The sequence below is a fragment of the Halichoerus grypus genome, chromosome 1 (genome assembly GCF_964656455.1).
Source record: "Halichoerus grypus chromosome 1, mHalGry1.hap1.1, whole genome shotgun sequence".
NCBI classification, from domain to species: Eukaryota; Metazoa; Chordata; class Mammalia; order Carnivora; family Phocidae; genus Halichoerus; species Halichoerus grypus.
In genome coordinates this window covers 64,049,383-64,073,401 of record NC_135712.1, presented here as the reverse complement: position 1 = coordinate 64,073,401, position 24,019 = coordinate 64,049,383, and the positions used below count along the sequence as shown (strand labels likewise).

Here is a 24,019-nt window from a genome sequence, read left to right as displayed (position 1 = left end):
ACAAAACTTGAGACTCAGAAACTACTGGCCCACAAAGCTCACGGTCTATCTACCGCCAAAGCCAACCCCCCACCCTGGCCTCCCATTCACCCCCAGGCTGCCCTCTACAGTCTTCTCTCCCCTTGAGACTTTTGGTTTGTGCGAGGTGGTGAGGGAGGTGCTGTGTGATTTGTCTTGGCCACACCCTCTGAGGAGGTGGCTGACAAAAAGGGACAGCAAGAGCAAGCTTCCTCAAATCATACATAACACTTACCCATCTCCTGCTTTGACTTACATGCTTCTGGTGAAAGAACATCAGCTAGATCTTCTAGTGAGTAAAAGGAAGTTGGAAGGGGGATTGCCACCTCTGGTATATCACCCAAAGAAAAGCTGAGCAACCTGCCATTATTTTGGAGACGGCAAGAAAAGAACATCTCAGAACTGGGGCCTCATCCTTTGATTTTTTTTTATTTTTTTAAACACGAGAAAAAAAGAGGAATTGTTCTTCAGCAAGTAAGTACATTTACTACTATCTTAATATGGGATAGCTCAGTAGGAATAGTTACCAACAACCTGACTGCCTTTTAAATAAACATACCATCACTCCTATCTCCAAGATGCATACTTACTTCCAAAGGAGCCTCCCTGGGGTCCCAGCATGGCTGGTGAGTCATCAACAGAGTTATGGCTCATAAAATTCTGGTGAAGAAGTGGATCCGAGCTAATCCTGGTTAAAATGGAGTGTGGCTAATAAAACAGTCAAGTGAGGCTAGAAAATGAGCTCTGGGATGGTTCCCAAGAGGGGTCCCAAACGTCTTCTGAGTAGCATTGGACTGTGTCTGTGGTGACAAGCTCAGAAGATCACACTGGAGCACAACATTCATTTTCAGTCCTAAATTTTGATAAATTTCCTGAAAAAATTTCCTCCCGTGGTAATACATAATATAAATAAGTAATTTTTGTAGAACGTCTTTTCCCTTTTTACTAGCAGATTTTTCTGTTGATTCAGAACCTCTGCTGGTTTAAGACATGTTCTTTGTGCAGGGCGTTTAAGAATGGAGACACTTTTTTATGTAAATGTATTGAGAAGGAAGTAGTTTCATAATTTAAGTCCTGCCTTGGACAAAATAGGACCTCATTGGTGCTCTGTGTTTCTTGGTATGTTTTGAAGAGGATCTGAATTTTGGCCAGCGGATATTGAGGGCCCTGATAGTTCTCTGTGCTTTGACCGAAGTCTCATTGTCCCCATTAAGCAGAACTATTCCATGGGAGCTGTGGTTCGTTTTGGAAGCATGTACAAGGCAAGATCACCTCCTCGGAGTTCCCCTGACCTTTGCTTTACCCTTGAGATTGTGTGGTTTAGACATTGCTCAGATTAAGGGTCCCGACTCATTTCAGGCAGGCAACTAGGGAGTTTTATGACCCATACTAGGCCAACCTTCCTTCCTGGGTGACTTCAATTTTTTTTTTTCTTTTTTTCCTTTTCAGGTTGTGAAAATAAATCCACAATCTTTTATATTCAGGAGTTTGGAGACCCAGGTACACCATCCACGGTGTTTTTGCAAACATCACAGGAGAACCCTCTGTGTGAGACAGCTGAATTGTCTTCTGCTCCTGCCTGGTGCTTGCTGGAAGGTACCCAGGTCTCACTTGGTTTGAAATTGGTTTCGCTCTCTAAGCAGCAGAAGCCATGGATCACCCAGCGAAGTGGAGAACACCACTACTCGAGCATCCGTATCTCAAGCTTGAATTTCAGTTCTTGATGCTAACTAGTCTTTTTTACTTCTGTTCAGGTAAGGAACTCTCAGGAGCTTGACTGAGTTTGCTGCTTCAAGGTTTAGGAGGCGGGGTTTTCTGTGCTGCCCCCTTCTGTCACCCTGCAAGTTGACCTTCAAGGGCTGGATTTGGGGGGCTGTTGAGAAGAGTGGGGCTCATCTTGCTGAAGAATGGTTCTGACTTTATTTTTAAAGTCAAAACAAAAGATCTTCTTTCTGCTGAACAGCATACCACCTGGTTTCCCCAAAGTAAAGAGAAGGCTGGCTTCAACACGGTCTGCCAGTTTGCAAAGAGCCTAATGTCAAAGGTCCTTGTCTTAAGAGCTGCTCACTTAAAGCATGTGTTCACTGCAGGCATCAGAATGTCTAAGTGTGAGGGAGGGAGGAGGAGGGGATGGGAGAGGAGTTTGGGCACACGGATTACGCGCCTGCCATGATGGTAGTCGTGCATTTTCTGTCCTGGGCTAGAAAACTTGCTATTTTACGTGCTTGCTGAACCAAGAGAACCGCGACCTAAGTTTCACAATTTATGCATCAGATATTGTGTGGGGGAGCACTCCCTAATGAGTCTTCTGGGGGAGTCTAAAGAGTTTTAAAATACTTAGAAGGAAATTTATACAGGCTTCCTAGAAATATGTGTGTGTGTGTTGGGGGGAAACCAATGAAAAAGAGAAAGAAAATATAAAATGAAGACCGGGGTTTTAGCAATTAAGCAAGTGGAAGGAGACGATCTTTGAGCTAAAGAAAAATATTTAGGAAAGCACTTTGTCCTACAGCTATATTCAGATTTTACTATTGCTGCACTGAGTCAACAAACAAATCCCTGAGCATCTTATGTGTGAATACTTACTATGTACTCAAAAACTGAACCTGGGATTCCTGCCCTTTAAGAGATTCGAGTGTGTTAGTTGAAGAAGGCAAAACTAGCCCCCAAGCTAGTGAAGACCAGTAGAGTGCCTGGTCCCGATCCTAAGAGCCCGAGACCTGGGAAAGGTGGGACCATGGCGAGCTGGGGCAGCCGGGCCAACTTTATGGCAGACGCCGGGTGATGGCAGCAGAATTCTGGGTGGGGCCGCAGTGCAGACAAAGGCTAAAGGTAAGGATGAGTCTGGCACAAGGGTTCTTTCTTTTGTGTACTCATCTATTAATTCAACAAATATTGAGCATCTCCTCTGTATAGGATACTTTTCTTGGTCCTGGGGACAAGTTGTGAGCAAGATTGACATGGCTTTTGCCTTCATGGCATTTACGGTCATTAGGAAGAACGTGAAACTCAATCAAAGAATCCCTCAAATGAATGTACGAACAACAAACACTGTCTTTCTCTGCCAGAGGGGAGAGTGGTAAGAGTGAGCTGGGTGAAGGCAGAAGAGCAGCACGTGAAAGAAACAGAGGAGCAAGGAAGTGGAGACAGCGTGTTGGGGCAGGCGGAGGGAGGGACCAGACTCCATAGGGCTCCAAGGCCATGGTCAGGAATCTGAATGTTATTTGGAGGGACTGGGAAGCCACGGAAGGGTTTTAAGGAGTGACGTGGTCTGTACCAATCACCTGGGGGCCTTGTCCAAAGCAGTTTTTAGCACAGGGGATTTTCAGGGCAGTGAAAAGACTCCGTATGATGCTATCATGATGGATACATGTCATTTTATGTTTGTGAAAACCCACTGAATGTATAGTGTCAAGAATGATTCCTAAAGGGAACTGCAGACTTTGGGTGGTAATGAGGTGTTAATGTAGATTCATTGATTGTCACAAATGTACCCTCTGACATAGGATGTGGATGGTAGGGGAAGCTGTGTGCGTGGAGGGGATGGAGTATATGGGAACTCTCTGTACTTTCCATTCATTTTGCTGTGAACCTAAAATGCTCTAAAATAAAGTCTGTATATTTTTGAAAAATACAGTTTCTGCTGAGGTGGGCCAGGGAGGGGCCTAGGATTCTGCATTTCTAACAAGGACTCAGGTGATGCCAATGCTGTTGGGCCACAGACCTTCCATTTGGGTAGTAAAGCTCCGAAATGATGTTTTAAAAAAGAAGTGTTGCTAAAGCATGAAAAGCGGCTTGTAGGGCTGCCAGAGTGATGGTGTAAAACCTGTCAGGAGGCTATGTCGGACAGCTTTGATGAAGAGACTGGAGTCGGGGGGGGGGGGGGGGGCGGGGGATTGGAGAGTGTGTGTGCTGTAGCATCCGGGAGCAGCTGGGAGCTGCGGATGGCCCGCAGGAGGCAAGGCTGAGTGAGATCACAGAGGCCTTGGCTTCAGGGAAAGGGATTTGCCACACACCCTGCTTTCCTGGTTCCGGCCAGGAAGCTGCACTACCCCCCACCCCCCGCCCGCCCCCATCCGCAGGTTGGCCATTGCTGCCCAGGACAGGGGACCACTTTGTCCTGAGAAGGGAGGGGCTGGCCAAACTCCTCTCCACTTCTGGTTGGGTCTGTGGAGGCAAAACACTGGACTCGTGGACTCCAGAAACTGGCAGTTATAAGGCGGAGAGGGTCTAACCGGGTGGCTCTCAGAGGGGCCGGCACGGGCAGCTTTCTCTCAGAGGTGGAGTGTTTTCAGGGAAGCACAGCTCCAAGGGGAGGGGACAGGCCTTTGGTAGGAGTGGGCCAGGGGCACAGAAGCGGTGTTGCCTGTAAGTCTATGGCATGAGGAAGACTGAGCCAGAGGGAAAAGAATGCCCTCAGAGTGCCACAGGGACTCTTCCCATCGTCGGGTACTATCTGAACGCTGCTGGCCAAGGGCTCCTATGAGCCGCGGTTCTGGCAGGGACAACGCTGATATTCAAAGTCCCTGAGCCTTTTCAAGATTTAAGTACCATTTGGAGACGCAGAGGATCAGATTTATACAGAGCGTACAGGCTGGGTCTCAAGAGGAGAGAAAGTCAGCAGTGATGCAAACATCGGGTGACAGGTCTCAAATCTGTCAGCCGCTGGAGAGCAGACACTTACCCTGCTTGTGTTCCTGGCACCAAGCCCAAGGCCGACACAAGCCCCACGGCTGGCTGGTTCACCTCATGAAGAGCACTTAGCAGTGTCCCAAAGGGTCACTGCCTTTGGAAGGATATACACAGACCATTAACAGTAAATCTCTAGATGGTGGGATTATAGATGACTTTTATGCTTTTCTGTATTTACCATTCTTTCTATAAATTTAATGTGTGTCTCCTTTAGAGTCAGGAAACCCCTTTATTTATTTATTTATTCTTAGTATTTTTCTAAAGATTTTTATTTGTTTATTTGAGAGAGAGAGCACGTGCACATGAGAGAGAGCACAAGTGGGAGGGGGAAGGGCAGAGGGAGAAGCAGACTCACCGCTGAGCAGGGAGCCAGATGTGGGGAGATCCCAGGACCCTGAGATCATGACCTGAGCTGAAGGCAGATGCTTAACCATCTGACCTACCCGGGCGCCCCGAGAACACCTTTATTTAAAAAGCATACTTAAGTCCCAGTGAGATTGCATACATCACAGCACGTGGGGACTTCAGCTGTTCTGCCCAGCTCTGGATGCTTGGCTCAGTCCGGATGTCAGCCAGTTACCACGGTGATTCTGGCCTGTCCTGGGTGTGGTTCAACAAATCACGTGCTATGAATGACAGGAACAGCCCCATTTAAAAATCTGTATAGTGTTTTACAGTTAACTAAGCACTTTTACATCTGGGTATCATACGATCCCTGTGATAATTTGTGAAATTTTAGGGGAGAATGTATTATGCCTATTTTGCAGAAATTCCCGAGGAACCGACTTGTTCAAGGTTATGATTCTAATGTGCAGCAGATGGAGCCAGATCTCATCTCCTAATGCCAGCCGTGCATTCAGCAAATAGTTATTGAGCACCTACTATGGGCCAGTCCCTGTCCTAGATTCTGCAGATACAGCAATGAACTAAACAGATAAAGCCCCAGCTCTCATAGCCTCAAAAGTAAGCTGGAAACAAACTTGAAGAGAAATAAATCAGGGCAAGGGACTAATGAGCAGCAGGATGGATGGGGTCTGGGAGGAAGGTGCTGGTTAGGGAGAGTTGGAGAAGAGATCTCTGACAAAGGGGGACCAGAGCAGAAACCCGAGAGAAGCAAGGAACTGAGCTGTGTGGCTGTCTGGGGAAGGAACTGGTACCTGGCACCTGCCAAGGTCTGCGGGGCTGTCTCATGTGCGTCACCTCACAGAATCCTCATGCCCACTTTGTTAGGAAAGTGTGCTCTGCTCATCTGTAAAATGGTTAAGCAAGGTCAAAGTTCAACTAGGTTTTAGGCAGTAATGCTCAGAATTCAGGGACCCGACTCTCCCCTCCAAAGCCACTGAAGCAGACAAAACACTTCAGACCTTTCAGTTGTCTGCATGCAGCAGGCCCGAGTATGGAAGCCGGGTCTCCGTGGAATTTCCAAATTGCTCAGAAGATTTTTGGTTCCTCTTTTCAGTCTGGTTCTTCTTCAGCATGAGTGTGTGGCGAGAGAATTTCACATAGGAACATTAAGGATCCCATTGATGGTTACTGACCTTTAGAGGGACACCCACACTTCTCCTCAGATGGCTGGACAAAAACTCCTTAAGAGTCATCATTGAAAGTAGCTCATTTTCAGTTCAGATTCCTCTTTTGCTAATGTCACATGTCAAACTCGGTTAGAAATCCTGGATTCTTTTTGGGTGGGAACAAACAGATCATAGGGAAAGATCCTATTTGGAATCCCAGATGAATGAGCTGCTTTCTGTCGTGGTATCTGGCCCGTGGCAAGACCAGAGTCCTGAGTACCTGACATAACCCCTGAGTGCAATGGAAGGACCAGAGGGTAGAAGTTGGGAGCAAGAGTTGGGAAAGAGAGGAAAGGAAAGTCTCAGAGAAGACTTGCTATGTATTAGGGACTTTCCATGTATATCATTTAATTGAATTTAATTTTACAATGATCCTGGGAGGCAGGTATCATACCCTTTTTACAGATGAGGAAATGGATTTATTAGCAGGTGGCTGAGCTGGGACTAGAATCCAAGTCAATAGGAACCCATAGTTTATGCTCCTTACACCTATGAGTTTGCTTCTGCTGTATCTTTTTAAAGAGAGCTCAGGTTATTTAGCTATTATATGCTCCCCTCAAGTGTATCTTTTCATTTCTTCCCCCTTTTTCAGATATGTTCCTTAAAGCTGGGGTTGGCAGAGTTCAGCACAATTGCCAAAAGGGGTTCCTTAGATCATTCTGAGTTACTTCACCCTGCTATGAAGATACTGCCATCACTAAACTCACTTCCTAATGCTGTGGGGAGCCCATATCCAGTCTAATGAAGGCCTGAAGAGTGGCTCTTGAAATAGAGAGGTGCTAGTGCTCCATGATCCTGTTGTCTGAGGAGAGAGAGAGAGACTGGAGACTCGATCCTTAGATAGCACCCCCCCGCCTCCCGCCCAGGGGAGGCTGTGTGGCTCTGGGAGATAATGCATAATAGCATTGGTGGGGGAGGCAGTGGCTAGTTGTGAAAGAGCTTGGGCTTAGGGGATCTGCTTGTAGGTCAAGCCCAGCATAGGAAGAATGATAAAAAAAATCAGAAAACACAGCCTGACAGGGGAATTTGGTGCTACTGATAAATGCTTAGGAGCTAACAAAAAGATGGAGCTTGGATACTGAAATGTTGCTAATCCTGGAATACACTGATGGGAAAATGGGCAGAATGTTTTAAATGGGGACCCTCTTACAGGGCAGCTGTTGCATGGATTGCAGATAGCTGAAAGAGATGGGGACCGGATATAGATCATTTAGGGTCGCTGAAGAGAAATAGTCTGGAGGTGTAAACTACACTTTGGTGAGGATGAGGGGAGTCAATTCAGCCTGAAGTTATGAGGTCAGTCCAGGCCTGGAAAGAAAAGGACTCTGTTTTGCAAAGCAAAAAAGCTCAACAGTGGGGGCCAGCTGGGGTGTGGGCCATGTTGGCCCACTTATCCTGTAACTGGGGCCTAAAGTTGGGGAAACCAGTAAACAAGGAGAGTGGCTTGAAAGGTCTGCCCCAGAAAGTGTAGAGCTGGGACAGCTTCTTTTCCTGGGCTTAGTTTCCTCATCTATAAATAAGAACACCAAAATGAATGAACGTGGAAGTCCCTTCAAGATCTCACATTCCGATGACTTTCATATCCCCATCAGGCTGAGTACATTGTCTACCCATAGTTGGCATTCATATGCTAGGTCCCCTAAAGTCCTCCTTCTTGTGGGCCTAGTGGACCTTCTCCCTCACTGGCAATCGACAGATGAATTGAAAAGAAAATGTGGTATATACATACAATGGAATATTATTATCATTATCTTATTATTCCTTAAAAAGGAAGGAGATTCTGGCACATGCTGAAACATGGATGAACCTTGAGGACACCATGCTAAGTGAAATAAGCCAATCACAAGAAGAAAACACTCTATGATTCATTATATGCAGTATCTAAAGTAGTCAGACTCATAGAAACAGAACATTGAGTGGTGGTTACCAAGGAGGTAGGGGGGTAAAGAAAGGAGAGTTGTGTAATGCATACAGAGTTCCGGATTTGCAAGATAAAAAGGTCTGGAGATCTGTTTCCCAACAATGTGAATATACTTAACACTACTGAACTGTACACTTAAAAATGGTTAAGATGGTATATTTTTACATTTTTTTAACCACCATAGAAAAAAAGAGAGAGAAAAGCATTGGGGACCAAAATTATAAGTGACTCTGAATTGCCGACTCTGAATTCCTGCTTCTGCAGGAGGCTATATTTAATAGAAAATCTTCTGTTTGCCTCTCCTTAGGCATCATCCAGGTGAACAAGACAGTGAAAGAAGTAGCAGTACTATCCTGTGATTACAACATTTCCACTGAAGAACTGATGAAAGTTCGAATCTATTGGCAAAAGGATGATGAAATGGTGTTGGCCATCATGTCTGGAAAAGAGCAAGTGTGGTCCAAGTATGAGAATCGCACCTTCACTGACTTCACCAAGAACCTCTCCATTGTGATCCTGGCTCTGCGCCTGTCGGACAATGGCAAATACACCTGTATTGTTCAAAAGCCTGAAAAAGGCTCTTACAAAGTGAAACACATGACTTCGGTGATGTTATTGGTCAGAGGTCAGTGGGATTTTTCTGAATTACCATAAGCTGGCAGACTCTTGATGCCCTTAAAGACTATAGTCCTATTGATTTAGTTGAAAATTTTACCGAAGAGGGATGTATCTTCATTTAGGGTTAAGTAAGTCTGTAGTTTTACAATAAACGCTAATTGATTTCTCAGGACATCCTGGAAATATCTATTAGTGTGCGTTTCTTGCATTTTGACGATCCAGATTCATGACAGTCATCCTGAGGCACTAGAATGACCTAATGTGCCTTCTGAATCCTAAGGGGACACACTTGATTTGATGTAGCTGAACTATTAACTGCACTGATCCAATAATATATTCTTGTGAAAGTATATTGAAAGGTATAAGAACAATGCAGGCAGAGATATTTTTCAAGTAGTATTTGAATGCCTATTACTATGGCTATTGTACGATTTATATTTATTATTATATTTGAAGCTCTCATCTAATGGGTATTCCTACAAAGTTAGATGTTAGAGGACTGGATGCATAATTTATGTAACAGGGAAGAAAATTAATTCATAAATCAAAGCTCTCCTTCTACGTCTCCTGTGAAGGCAAGCATTTCTTGGGTAGGAAGGAGGCATTTATCACAGGTGACAGTACTAGAAGATACTAATATAGCCTGAGCCCCTTGCTGAGAAATGATAGCCCTTGACCTTTCCCCCATACTTGAAATTCAGCCACGTTTCTATTTCTTCCTGGACACTTGGGCCTTTAGTAGAACCCGAACCTATTACGTAATAAGAGATAATCATTCACCCTGATAACAAATAATGTAAGTGGATCCTTGGTGAATTCTTCACTATTCTTCCCTGCTCTGTTCTCCAGCTATGTTGAACCTTCCACTTCAGCATCCAAATCACACCTAAAGCTTAGGAGGTAAGCCAGTTACATGGGATTACCTTAAACCTCCCTCTGTGTATTCCCTACTCATGGAGAGAGCAATGATTATATGGTGGTTTTAGGGGTTCTACCAGGCCCACCTTCTCCAAAGTTCTGACCTGCACTGATTCCTAGAATTCCCACCATTATTGCTTCTCCTGCCAGTTTCAGCATTGTTCCCCCTACAAGATCTCTGTTAAAAATGAAAATGTGTTACCTGGGGGAGGTGGCACCACAAACATATTAACCTGTAGTAGTTAATTACGTTAGATATAGTCAGTCCTGTCACAGAATGCCCGAAGGGAAGTAGATGCAGGACTATATACATTTTGATAGGAAGATAAAGAATAAAACCCAAGAGGGAGAAGAGGCAGAATTTCAGGAAGGGCAAGCCCTAGTAGCAGACCACAGCAGGAGACCAGGGACAGCTCAAAAGGCAACATAAGAGTGCTGGGGGCCTCAAAAGGGCCCGGAGGGGCAGGGCACCAAAGTCAGATGAGTGAAGACAAAAAGGTAAACTTTTCATTTGACTCAGAACCAATTAATTCTGATTTTTCCATTTGCATCAGTTACAACAGTGCTTCTCTTATATTAAGGTTCCTATGAATCACTAGAGGATCTTGTTAAAATGCAGATTCAGATTCAGTAGGTGTGGGGTTGGATGTTCGATTTGGAACTAACAGATCACCAGGTGATTCCCGTACATACCGCTGCTGAGGACCACAGTTTGAGAAACAAGACATTAAATCATTTATTTGACTAGGATGACTAGCTGTCCCATTTTGCCCGGGACTTAGAGGTTTCCTCAGACACCTGAGACTTTCCCAGGTTTGGCACTGAACAAGTTGGTCTCTCTACATTTGCCTATGATTGCAAGATGGTATAATATCGGCGTCGCAGTATCTAAAAACCTCTCCATTAACCAGCATTTGGGGAACTAGCTATACTAGTTAACAGATTAACTAGGGTAACGGATGTTTACCTTTCTAACACATGTGCACCTCTTCCTTTCCTAATAAGATTATTTTTACCCTACCCATTCAGAATGGTGAAAACATGGGTTAATGCATTAAAACGAGATACAAAGGAATAATTTTTTTTAAGTTTTTTTTTTTTTATTTGACAGAGAGAGACACAGCAAGGGAGGGAACACAAGCATGGGGAGTGGGAGAGGGAGAGGCAGGCTTCCCTCGGAGCAGAGAGCCCGATGCGGGGCTCGATCCCAGGACCCTGGGATCATGACCCGAGCCTAAGGCAGATGCCTAACGACTAAGCCACCCAGTTATTATCCCAAAGGAATAATTTTTTGATGGTTCACAGTCTTGCAAGGGCTTAGGTGCTGTTACTTGAGATGGATCACCTCACTGAAGGGCTAGAAGACAGCTGAGGCTGTGCTAAGGCTAGCCAGACCTTGCAAAGATGGTTTCTAATATACAGAATATTGTCAGTGTTCTTGTGGTTAAGTATCTCTCAGAAAAGCAGAGCACAGAAATGAACATGAATCATAATTTGGGATATGGGTTACTTGGATTTGTTATTCCAGGTTATAACACATAACATTGATGTTGTAAGAAACAAAGGGAATATTCGTTGTCATTGTTTTTTAAGGTTTTATTTTGTGGGCCTTGAACTCACAACCCCGAGATCAAGAGTTGCACGCTCCACTGACTGAGCCAGCCAGGCGCCCTACAAAGGGAATATTCTTGATGTCAGCTACCATTATAATTTTCTGATCTTATAAGATAAATTGCAGGAGTAGGAAATGTCAACTAAAAATGGCTCAGGAAAATGTCAAACTTAATTTAGAAACAGGGTTGATGCAAAAAAGATGACTTCACCTCCTACCAAATGCAAGTTTTTCCTTTTCCTAGCAGTTATAATCACTTGTCATAACTTCCCCTTTCTCTTATCATTCACGGGGGCGCTACTGGGTGGTTTTGGAAGTTTTCACTGGGCAACTTGATTTAAATGAGGGAGCTCATCCAAGAGAGTACAAATTTAAGACCCACATAACTCCATCTATTAACTGATATGCTATGTGTCAGGCCCTGTGCTTCATGATTTATATTAATGATGTCATTTAATTCTTAGAACCCTGGAATGCCGGGATTATTATCCCCATCTTAGAGATGAGCCAACTAAAACTGAAAGTGGTGAAGTAATTGGCTCCAGGGCTAAAAGGCAAAACTGGTTTTAAAACCTGCTGTTGGATCTTGGCCAGCCTGTTCCTTAAAGGAAATCTTTATTAATTATGTATGTATGGTTCCCAAATGTTCTTTTAAAAAACTCCAACTTTCTAGAGAAGCACAATCCTCATGAGTGGCTTCAGCTTTACATCATACATTTTGTATTAAAAGAAAATCCAAGTGGTACAATTTGTTTACACTATGATGCTTTCTAAATAAACTCTTAAAAAAACAACAACAACAACAACCCGCTGTTGATGACCATTACGCTATAGTATGTCTCTCTGTGGAACTCCGAATTGTGAAAAGAAATCTAACTGTATGGGATGAAGTATGCGGGGCTTGGATCCCCACACTCAGGCTGAGAAGTATACATTTCTTTAGGCCTAAGACAAAGGGAGAATATGGGTTAGAGAGCTTTGTCCTGTGTTCTCTGCAGTCATTTCACTATGCTTTGCTTTGTATATACTTTAGTATCTTATTGGGGGTCAACTATACAAATGCAGGAATGCCTCAAGCATCTTGGAGGAATGCTAGGTAGGTCCCTGTGTCCTTGTGATGCATATCAGAATAGCAAGGGAGTCAGTAAAGTAAAGTGGTTGAGATTACAGACTCAATATTGTACAATTTGGACAGAGGTTTATCTTATTAAAGACTACTTTTGAAAATTCAGTAAGGGAATGCTAAAGAAAATTTAGAGTAGTGGTTATCTCAAGTGTGGGAAATGGGGAGACAACAAAGGTGAGACCATACAAGTAGATTTACATAAGTTACAGTCAATGTGCTGGCTCTCAAGTTTGATGGTGGTTTCACAGGTGTTTTTTGTAGTATTAACTCATAAATAGATAAATAAGAGAGCCACTTTGTATACCTCAAATATTAGGAAGAAAGGGAAGAAAAGAAAGGCAGGAAAGGAAAGGAAAAAAAAAGCAGGCAAGGGAAGAGAAGAGAAGGAAAGAGAAGGTCCTGGTATCAGAAAACCTTGAATTCACATCCCAGTTTTGCCACTTACTCATGATTTCTCTCGACCTCAATTTGATTATTTATAAAATGGAAATCATATTAGGTTAAGTCAAATGAAATTGCTGATATTTGACCTTTCTTGACATACACCTGCCTCGTAGGGTTGTTGTAAAGATTAAATGAGATAGTATCTAAGACCTAACAAACATTAAGAGCTCAGTAAATGTTGTCTATTATTTTTCTCTTCATCTCTTACAAATGCAAAATACTATGTCAGTATTTATTCACATAGATCTACTTCTTTCTATAAGTGTCCTCCTACCTCCATCAAAAGTGATGAAGAATTGGGGTGCCCGGCTGGCTCAGTTGGAAGAAGAGCATGTGGCTCCTGATCTCAGGGCCATGAGTTTGAGCCCCACATTGGGTGTAGAGATTACTTAAATAAATAAAAATCTTAAAAAAAAAAAAAAAGTAATGAAGAATTGATATACCCAATTCAAACCAAAGTTGATCTTTGGATTATACATAACTATTAATGATTTATGAGACATTGCAAATTATATCTCATTTTATTATTCTTATTAAAGCTAATTTATTTTAAAAAAAAAAACCTCACACACCCCCACCACACAAATACATAATGATATGTACTTATATCTTTGTTCTTTTTTCAGCTGACTTTCCTGTCCCTAGTATAACTGACCTTGGAAATCCATCCCGTAACATCAAAAGGATAATGTGTTCAACCTCTGGAGGTTTTCCAAAGCCTCACCTCTCCTGGTTAGAAAATGAAGAAGAATTAAATGCCATCAACACAACAGTTTCCCAAGATCCTGGAACTGAGCTCTACACTATCAGCAGTGAACTGGATTTCAATATAACAAACAACCATAGCTTTGTGTGTCTTGTCAAGTATGGAGACTTAGCAGTATCACAGATCTTCAACTGGCAAAAATGTAAGTAACATTGTTCTGGGGAGTTTCTACTGTGTAAAATCTAAAAAGAAAGTAACTCAGCCAGATCCATTTTAGAATCGTGTATATTGACTTTGATAGCATTTCTTGTATTTTTAGACCCACAAATGATGATGAAGTGATATTGTGACTTGTTAAGATCACTGTACAAGGTGTGAGCATGTTACTAGACTTCTTTTCTTTTTTTTTTTTTTAAGATTTTTATTTATTTATTTGACAGAGAGAGACACAGCGAGAGAGGGAACACAAGCAGGGTGAGTGGGAGAGGGAGAAGCAGGCTTCCCACAGAGCAGGGAGCCTGATGCGGGGCTCGATTCCAGGACCCTGGGATCATGCCCTGAGCCAAAGGCAGCCGCTTAATGACTGAGCCACCCAGGCGCCCTAATTTTATTTTCTTTAATAAATTTTCTAAAATTGAGACATCCGAATAAGTGCTGTCCCTCAAGTAGTCATCTTAGGAGGTTACTGTAACAATATTGTTGATATTGAAAGCACTAAAATTTGTCCTTCTTTGGACTTGCCCTTGGGGCTTTGGTACTTTCTTTTTTGGGCACCTCGTTCCCATTGTCCCATGGCATCAAATCATTGCCTTTTGTGGGTGAATGTGCCTTTTAAGAGCTACTGGTTCATTCACAACTAAGTCTGGTAAAGAAGGTAAATGACAAACTACTTGAAGACAATGCCTGAAAATAGAGGTCGTTTTTGCCCAAATACGATGACCTTCAAATACTTTACCCTTTAGCTCGTAAACTTACAGAATTTTGTCCCCAAGAGGTGAAATCATTTGAAAATGTAAAATGGAATAAGTTGGGCTTCTATAAATTTATGCATGTTAAACCCATAATGGGTTATTACAGAACTCAGATACTTAAAATAAGTGTCTAACTTGTATGGCTGATTGTATGGAAGACCATCAGGCCTCTCTCTCACACCCCAGGCCCGCTCTTAACAGCGCATTTTGTGGCTGCGTGGTAATAAGCAATACACTGAATTTGATATATAATGGCACATGGATATATAGTATAATACAGAATGTATAGCATGTCTTCCTCTTGTAGTAGAGGAGATATTTTAGATGGTTTAGTAGCTCATTCTAGTGAATGATTTACTCTAGATCTTTCCATCTTGAAGTGGACTCATTCATTATTTTCTTCAATAGGTAATGAGATAAAATTTCCTGGGAACATTAGTTCAAATACAAACAAAATTTTGACTGATTTTATTAATAGTCCAAATTAATTTCTTTCAGTCATCTTTTATGTGTTCTAAGGATTTCATAAAAATGAGGTTTGAGTTATATAGTTTATTAATTTATTGTGACTAAGGTAGAGATTAGCACACAAAACAGTAAGAGCAGCTTCAATCATCTTATTTTGGACATTATATTTGGAATATGAGTGTATATGATATTTTAGGACAGGAATTGGCAAATATTTTCAGAAAAGGGCCAGGTAGTAAATATTTTAGTTTTTGTAGGTCAGATGATCGTTGGCAACAACTCAGTTTTGCTGTTATAACCTGGAAGCTGCCATAAACAAGACATAAATGAAGGATATGGCTGTGTTCCAGCAAAATTTTAAAGAGGCAGTAGGCCAGGTTTGGTCTGTGTACTGTAGTTTGCTAACTTGCAGGAAACAGAATGTAGCCCATTCAAATAAAAGGAGGGAGCTCTTATTTAAAGATGATTTAGACTGTCCAGCTTTAATCTTTTCCCTGATATGCCTTCTCTCAATTCTTCCCTCATGCTAAGGATGAACAGTATCCCTTTTCGGTCTAATGAAAAATACTAGCTCTTTGCCCTACATTTACAACAATTAATGGAAAGATGATTAAGTGTGTGGGTTTATTCATTTCTTTGTTCATTCAATCTTTATTAAAGTAGTTATCAGATACCAAGCATCTTGCTAAGTACTAGTGTTGTCTTGATTGTCAGAGAGCTTTAGTGTATAAATACTTCAAATCTATTAATTGAACTGCAGGCATCTTTTTTTTTTCCCCCATTTTTTTTAAGGGCGAGGAGGGGCAGAGGGAGAGAAAGAGAGAGAATCTAAGACAGGCTCTACACCCATCATGGAGCACTACACAGGGCTTGATCTCAGATCTCACGACCCTGATATCCTGACCTGAGCCGAAATCAAGAGTCAGACGCTTCACTGCCTGAGCCAACGAGGTGCCCCTGAACTGCAGGCATCATTTAGACTCTAAAGCAAATAATGCATTTGTGGGTGGTCAAGGGCTGACTGCATAAACAAACAAAAATTAGGTGTACAGTTCCTAAAAATGTTACAAGTCAACGTGAGCAAAGCTTTACATAAATATTTTTATAATTTATCTTATGTAAAAATATTTATGTAAAGCTTTATATAAATGTATTTACATTAAAATAATTATATAGGGGCATCTGGGTGGCTCGGTCAGTTAAGCGTTCGACTCTTGATTTCAGTTCAGGTCATGATCTCAGGGTTGAGAGATCAAGCCCCACGTCGGGCTCCATGCTGAGTGTGGAGCCTGCTTAAGATTCTCTCTCCCTCTCCCTCTGCCTCTCCCCCTACTCACACACACACACTCTCTCTCTCTAAAATAAATCAATAAAGTCTTTAAAAAATATATTTATGTAAAGCTTTATGTAAATACCCACTCTAAAAAAATCCCCCAATTTATTAATTAAACAGATTGGGTCCATGATTCTTTTAGCCTGGGCCTGCCAAATTGGTTAACCCTTGATATACTGGAAGGCACATATGTGTGTGGAAGGAGGTAAATCAGGGAGTCCCACTCATGGTGTATACAGCTCACAAGCTGTATGTGCCAATGTCCACACTTGCCTCTGTAATTAGGATTCTGGGTCTGTTCTGTGGTGCATTACTAGATTCCTACTTGGCATCATGACAGAGCTGGTTTGCTGCTACTAGTTCCTCCTTCTTTTTCTCAAACGTACATCCTCTTTCTAGGCTGAGTGAGGCTTGAGGATGAGTGAGGAGTGGCCTCTGAGAGGAAGCCAGGAGTGAGTCAGAACCTGTGGAACTTTTAGATTCCCAGGATAAGAGCAAGAGCCTCCCTGTCATTCTGGTCTGTAGAGGCAAATTCTGGTAATCACTCATCTTCATGCAATCCGGTGTTTTAGAGGAAAAGAAAAAACAAAACAAAACCCAACTTTCCCTAGTCTCTAAGTGGTAGGTGCACTAAAGTCAAATGTGCATTTTAGAATAATCACTGTGGCAGAATATGTAGGAATTATTAGAGCCTTGGAAACCAGAGGCAAAGGGACCAGTATGGAGACGACTAGGTGGGAGAGAAGAAAAACCCAAACTAAGGCAGTTGCTGCATGAGATTTTGGGAAAAGGAACCAACTGCAGAGGTATCCTGAATACAGAATAGAAAGTCCATGGGAACCTACTGGGAAGTGAGCACAAAAAGAAGGCCTCATTCTTATTTGGGTAACTATAGTGTTGCTCTTCGCTGAAATGGGAGAATATGGTTGGAAGATATGCTTTGGAAAGACTATAGTGAGTTCAGTTTAAATCAGGTGGAAATTCTGGCATCCAGCCATGTAGTCGGCAGTTGGAAATTCAAATCTGGAGTTCAGAAATACGGGAGGACAACAGGTGTTGGTGAGGATGCAAAGAAAGGGGAACCCTCTTGCACTGTTGGTGGGAATGCAAACTGGTGCAGCCACTCTAGAGAACAGTATGGAGGGTCCTCAAAAAGCTAAAAATAGAACTACCCTATGATCTAGCAATTGCACTGCTACATATTTACCCAAAGGATACAAAAATACACATTCTAAGGAGTACATGCATCCCGATGTTTATAGCAACATTATCAACAATAGCAAAACTATGGAAACAGCCCAAATGCCATCCACTGATAAGTGAATAAAGAAGATGTGGTGTACACATATGTATATATAGTAGACTACTCAGCCATCAAAAAGAATGAAATCTTGCCATTTGCAATGACGTGGATGGAGCTAGAATGTATTATGCTAAGCAAAATAAGTCAGAAAAAGACAAATACCATATGATTTCACTCATGTGGAATTTAAGGAACAAAATGGATGAACATATGGGAGGGGGGAAGAGAGAGAGAGGAAAACAAATCATGAGAGACTTAACTATAGAGAACAAACTAAGGGTTGATGGACGGAAGTGGGTGGGGGGTGGGCTAGATGGGTGATGGGTATTAAGGAGGGCATTTGTTATGATGAGTACTGGGTGTTTTATGTAAATGATGAACCACTGAACTCTACTCCAATGTTGAACTGTATGTCAACTAACTAGAATTTAAAAATAAACAACCCAGTAATTTTTTTGTGACAATGCCTGTGTAATACTTAAAGTAAATCAATCTGTAAATAAAATTTGCATTTTAAATAAAATGTGCTGTAAGGAAAAAAATGAGATCAGAAATATGATATACAGATTTAGAAATCAGATGGTATTTTAAACCTAGGGTGTGGATGAGAGAAAAGGAAAAGGCATGACAGATCTAGAAAGAGAAAACTAAGGTGTATCTAGAACATGATGTCAACTAATAATTAGTAATACATAGAAATATCAGCTATAAAAATTAGATATAAAGACAAGAACACTTTATTTTTTTAAAGATTTATTTATTTTTATTTTAGAAATAGAGAGTGTGTGCATGAGCTAAGGGAGGGGCAGAGGGGGAGAGAGAGAGAATCCTCAAGCAGACTCCCCACTGAGTGCAGAGCCCCATGTGGGGCCCAGTCCCAGGTCTCCGAGATCACAACCTGAGCCAAAACCAAGAGCCAGCTGCTTAACTGACTGAGCCACCCAGGCACTCCAAGACAAGAATACTTTTAAAGTATCTCCTTGGAATCTTTTTTATGCCAGCTTAATTCAGTAAATGCGAAAGTTCAAAATTTCTTTTTCACATTTGGTATCTGACATCTGGATATTAGTTGCCCACAAATACGTGTCTGATCAAAGAGTTATTCAAGAAAAATGCTAGCAGCTACTTAGTGGAGAGCTGAGCAGAGAAAGAGTGAAAAATACTCTCTACAGTTGTGTAGATATAAGAGGTATAGAATCCTGCAGCTGGAAACACATTAGAGCTGACACTATTTTTTTCCCTCCACAGTTGAGCCACCCCCTCCTGATAATTCACTCCAGTTCTGGGTCATCCTAATCTCAGTAGTAAGTGGGATTGTTGTGATCACTGTCATTATAGGAAGCTGCCTAGTCCACAGTAAGTACTATTGTACTATCATTCTGACCTCAATTCCTGGAAGCCCAAACTCTATCGGTATCTGTCAGCAACCTTCCGAGGTTTTAGCCTAGGTTATAGCCTCTTCTCCTTTTATGGAAACCTTAGTGTATTCTTTACTTGTCTCACCAAGTTCTATTCATTCACTGGACAGACTTTCTTGGACACCTACTCTGTGTCCGGTTCTCTACTAGGCGCTAGAGTTACAAACATGAGGAATTAGTGACCTCAAGACACGTTCTAGTTTAGTCCATTTATTTTTTCCCCTAACTTTGTATTTTCTTGGAGACACTGAGGCTTGCTAACTAATTTGAAAATATTTCTGATGCAAAGTGATATTCTAATCTTTGATTTTCAAGTGGAGGAAAGTCAGAAGGACAAGATTTGGGGTCAAGAATCATTTTCTTAAAAGGAGGGTAAGATGCACTAATGACATTGAGAAATTACATGGTCACAGGTGATTTTTGCCAATTCTCAATTCCTTTGAATACATTTTTGGTTGAAAGGTAAGGAGTGGTTGAGGAAAGAAGAGATATCTAGGATGTTTTTCCCTAGGAGTTCAAATTTTTGGCCTTATACATATGCTACCTTCCAACTCTATAATTAAATGAAGAGGAACTGCTAGGCCAGAGCTGAGGCCATAGTCACCATGAAGGAGCACCAACCTTTCTTGGAGTAGAAACCATGTATATTGAGCAAAGAAAATTGGAAGACCAACATCTGATGATTTTCCCAAACTTCAGCACAAAAATTGTCAAAGCGCAGGGAAGTCACTAAGACTCTTTGCAACCAACAACTCAACCCACAGATAGGGTGAAGAAGTCTGGTGGGCTCGAGGATGTTTTTGACACAGACTGCCCAGCCTTGCCCCTCTAGTTGAGGATCTCTTATTAACACTACTGACATTTAGGGCCAAATAATTCTTTGTTTTAGGGTTCATTCAGTGCATTGTAGTGTATTTAGCAGCATCTCTAGGCTCTATTCACTATATGCCAATAGCACCCCTGCCCCCGTTGTGACAACCAAAAATGTCTCTATTACATTACAAATGTCCCAGGGCAGGGTGGGGGTGGGGGGTGCTGGGAAATCTCCCTGGTTTAAGAACCACTGATCTAGTTCTTAGCCAGTGAAGGCTTCCTGAAATATACGGGCACAATTTAGGGGAAACTCACCTATCTAAATCTTTATTGTTTGTGCTTATCGTCAAGGACTTGCTGCAAGATGGAGAAGGGGAAAGAGGAATGAGGAGGGTGTGGACATGGAAAAGATCACTCCTATCTACATAGGATCTGCCCAAGCATCCGTATGAGCAGAACATCTGGAGGTAGCTCCTCTAGCTCTTCTCTACCAGGGTGGAATATGTGAGATATTAGAAGGCACAGTGTTTTCTTCCTCTCTGGTACTCCACAGATTTAAACCCTACCTCACCTTCTCAAAAACCTAATTCAGGTTACTCTAAACATATGGTTGGAATCTCTCCTTTCTCCCCACATGACTTGCTTATCGTTACCCCTTTCTTTGCTGTGCCATTCTGCCATGTTGAAATGTCACCCTCTTGTCAGTCAACTCAGTGTTTCATTATCTGTAAAATACCTTAAGTTCATCTTGAAGTAATATTCCTGGCCCAGCTGCTTATTCTGATCATTCCTTTTTGCCTGTATCCCTCACTACTGATGGATGCAGATTAGGGTCACTTACTGGTCACTCTGTACCACCTCAGTAACGTCCTCATTGGTCTCTCTGCCTCTAACAGAGTCATCCTACTAACCCAGTAACAGAGCCAGATTTTATAAAGAGTCATTTCTCCATGTCATTTTCCCACTCAAAAACTCAGAAGAGACCCCCAATGCCTATAGGAAAAGTTTTAAGACTTTTAACTTTCCACATTTCAATTGATCTCTTCAGTATAAACATTCTCAGTTCTTTGAACTGTTCTCCACATAGTAGTTTTCCAGAAGCTTCATGTGAATACACTAGATGTCAACAATTGGAGTCCAAGACTTTAGATATGGTCTAATTCAACATACAATGGGAAAATTAATATCTGGGATCTGGAATGTTTTTTCTGTTAAGAAAGCCTTACACAGCAGCAGGTTTTTTGAGTCACACTATTAACTTACATCAATTTTGTGTTATCCTAAACTACCCAGGCCTTTTCATGTAAGAGAAACACTGGAATCCAAAAGACTCATACCAGGTCCAGGGTGGTTTATAGCCTCCATAAACAGTCCTTTTTGACTTATGAAGTTAGGGTGAGAAAGCATAGAAATGAGAGTCTGCAGAGTTACCTTAAAAAAAAAAAAAAAAAGGAAATGAAATATAACACCTGAGACTTAATAGGTTATGTTTTACAAAAGCATTATTTTATTATTTCATTTAGTCTTATAAAAGTCTCTGTGAGCAAGATCTTTATCTCCATTTTATAGGAGAGAAACCCGAGGCTCCCTCCCAGAGGCTGTGATTTGCCTCGGGTCAGGCAGGCAAGGAGCAGAGCAGGACTCAAACTGGGTATGGAGCTCAGGTTCCTTTCATCATAGCAGCCTATGCACATTTCCCCACAGCAGTCTCTGTTTCCTGTTTTCAACTTCTTCAGGATGCCATTTCCAGGAAGTCCCCCTCAGTTCTGTGATTACCTAGAACTTCCTTGACTTTGCTTGTTAACAGTCTTCTGCTCAGCCAGCTGATATGTCATACTGAAGCCAGGGGTCCGGTCTCCTAGTGACCATCTTGTCCAGTTCAAGCAACTCTGCCTTTGAGCTGCTGGAGCGGTGCTATCTCTAGCACATCACATTCCATCCTGGGTTTATTCTCACGTGCATGTCTTATATTCTTTACTGAGTTGTAGGCTTATTGAGAACAACCATGCCTGATACATCTGTTTGCCTCATAGGTAGAATATTACCTTGATCACTAACGTTTGGTTGTTTGATGATAGCTGGTGCTTAATATTTGCCTGATATTTCATGTAATAAAAATTGTCAGACTTGTCCTAAATTCTCCCATAATTTGGACTTCCCTTTATATTCTTTGGCCATCAAGATTAGTATCTACAAATGTCACCTCAATTTGGGAGCACCTTTGTGATAAAAAATATAAAATTTTAAAATGGTTTCCTCCTTTGAGAATTTAGGGTTTGAAGTATTCGTTTAATTTTTTGTTTTCTCAGGTCCCACCTCCATCTTAGATTGACCTCTTCTTTGAATTTCCTCAGATGGCCAGGATTATCCCACCTTGCACTTCAAGTATGTTTTCTAGGAGCCTCTTCATTTCAGTAGCCCTGCAAAAAGTGACCAGAGGAATATGGTGGGGACATAAGTAGCTCTGGTAACCTTGGTCAAAGAATTTAGAAACAAAGAATTGTTCAGGCCTGGAAGAGACATTTGAAAACACTTGTCTCATTACTGACAAGGACATCAAGGCCCAGGGGGTGACCTGAATGATAAAGGCCTGAGCCAGAACTCAGATTTCCTGTCTCTGGTGCTCTTTTCCATTAGTCTGGCTCTGTGCTATTAACTGGTGTGTGTGTATATATATATATACACACACCAGTCAAAATGCTTCTGGAAAAAGAATTTGTCCAATGTCAGGTCAACTTTTGAGACTTGATCTGATGCAACGCTGGAGGATTTTGTGTTCTTGTAAAAAGCAATCTGATGTTCATGTGTGGGTAGTATGCTGGTATGTATACCGATGTGAGGATGATGGAAACATTAGTGGTGTTAGCCAGTATTTCATTTTTCATTGTGCTCTCCTCTGTTGCTCTCCCACTTCTCCATCAGGTTCTGGAGAAAGTAGATCTATCCAAAACTGATATCCTGTGACATGTAAGATGAATGACTTATACACCTCAAAGCAATAGTCAGGATGGAGAGGGATAGGTTGGTTTAAAGAGTCATATCCTACTGGTTCATATTGGACTAATAATCTCCTTAAATGGCTTTATGCTAGTTTAACCTCATTTATAAAATATAAGAAGGTTCTCATTTAAAATGAGATAGGTTTTTATGGTGTACTACTAAACAGTAAGCTGTCCTTAGAAATCTATTGAGGTAATGAAAACAGCATTCCATAGGCCTTCCTTAGATCCCTAAAGTGGCTTTTCCTCCTTGGTATTTCTGATCCTTCTGACACCAGCAGAGAATTGAAAAGGTGGCCAACTGCTGTTCCTGTGTTACTTGCTCATGACTCCTCTTTCTCTGAAGTTGTCTTCCACAACTCAACGGACCAGGAGGTGGACCTGACTTAAGCGGGAGCAATCAGACATTCTCATTTGAAAATTTGACATGGGACAGCAAGTTGACCAAGTTTCTCACATGTGGCTGGGTCTAAAACATTTAATTTTGGTAGCTATAAAGGGACCAGATTATGCTACATAGTCTAAGGAGCAGAAGTACACTTTTAAATGGTTGCTCTCAGAATAAAATCACTGAAGGAAATAAAAGTAGGAAACTGACAAGAACTTAAAGCAAAGAACAAAAAAAAAAAAGGGAATTGCTGCATTTAGTTAAGATTAATAATCCTCAGACATCAAAAGGAGACCTCAAGTCATGAAATAGTACACACCTAAGAGACAGCTTATTTATACTTAAATTATATTACATTACTTATTACATTTGATAAATGTGTTAGTACTATTTTTTCAAACAGTTGTACTTCTGATATTTTTGTGATATGAATAAAATTATTTTTAAAACCAACCAGTTTTCTAATTTCTAGTTGGAGAATTTAATCTATATGTGGATGTGAATAAAACAATAAACAGACTGACTGCCAACTTGTCAGCAGTTTTTGAATGGGATAATTAAGAAACCCATGCTTTATGGAGTGTGGTGATAACATGTAAATCATGTTAATAATATACTTGTGCAGAGGTTCTTCTATCCTTATAATTACTAATATCTGTTCTTCTATCTCTCATCCCCTGTGCTCCAGGGCATCGTGCTA

General features: G+C 41.6%; 1 protein-coding gene across 2 annotated transcripts; it reads left to right on the top strand.

The window, feature by feature from the left end:
- Window positions 1-95: 95 nt before the first annotated feature.
- CD80 (CD80 molecule) lies at window positions 96-23,772 on the top strand. 2 transcript variants are annotated; one of them, XM_036066796.2, is made up of 7 exons: window positions 96-492; window positions 1,468-1,772; window positions 8,510-8,827; window positions 13,547-13,828; window positions 18,950-19,057; window positions 20,284-20,399; window positions 22,242-23,772. In XM_036066796.2, exons 2-6 carry the CDS (start codon window positions 1,670-1,672, stop codon window positions 20,382-20,384), a joined length of 912 nt encoding a protein of 303 aa, XP_035922689.2. In that variant the 5' UTR covers window positions 96-492; window positions 1,468-1,669; the 3' UTR covers window positions 20,385-20,399; window positions 22,242-23,772. The 2 variants fall into 2 exon arrangements, with proteins under 2 accessions (XP_035922689.2, XP_077922558.1); XM_078066432.1 differs by lacking the exon at window positions 20,284-20,399.
- Window positions 23,773-24,019: the final 247 nt, after the last annotated feature.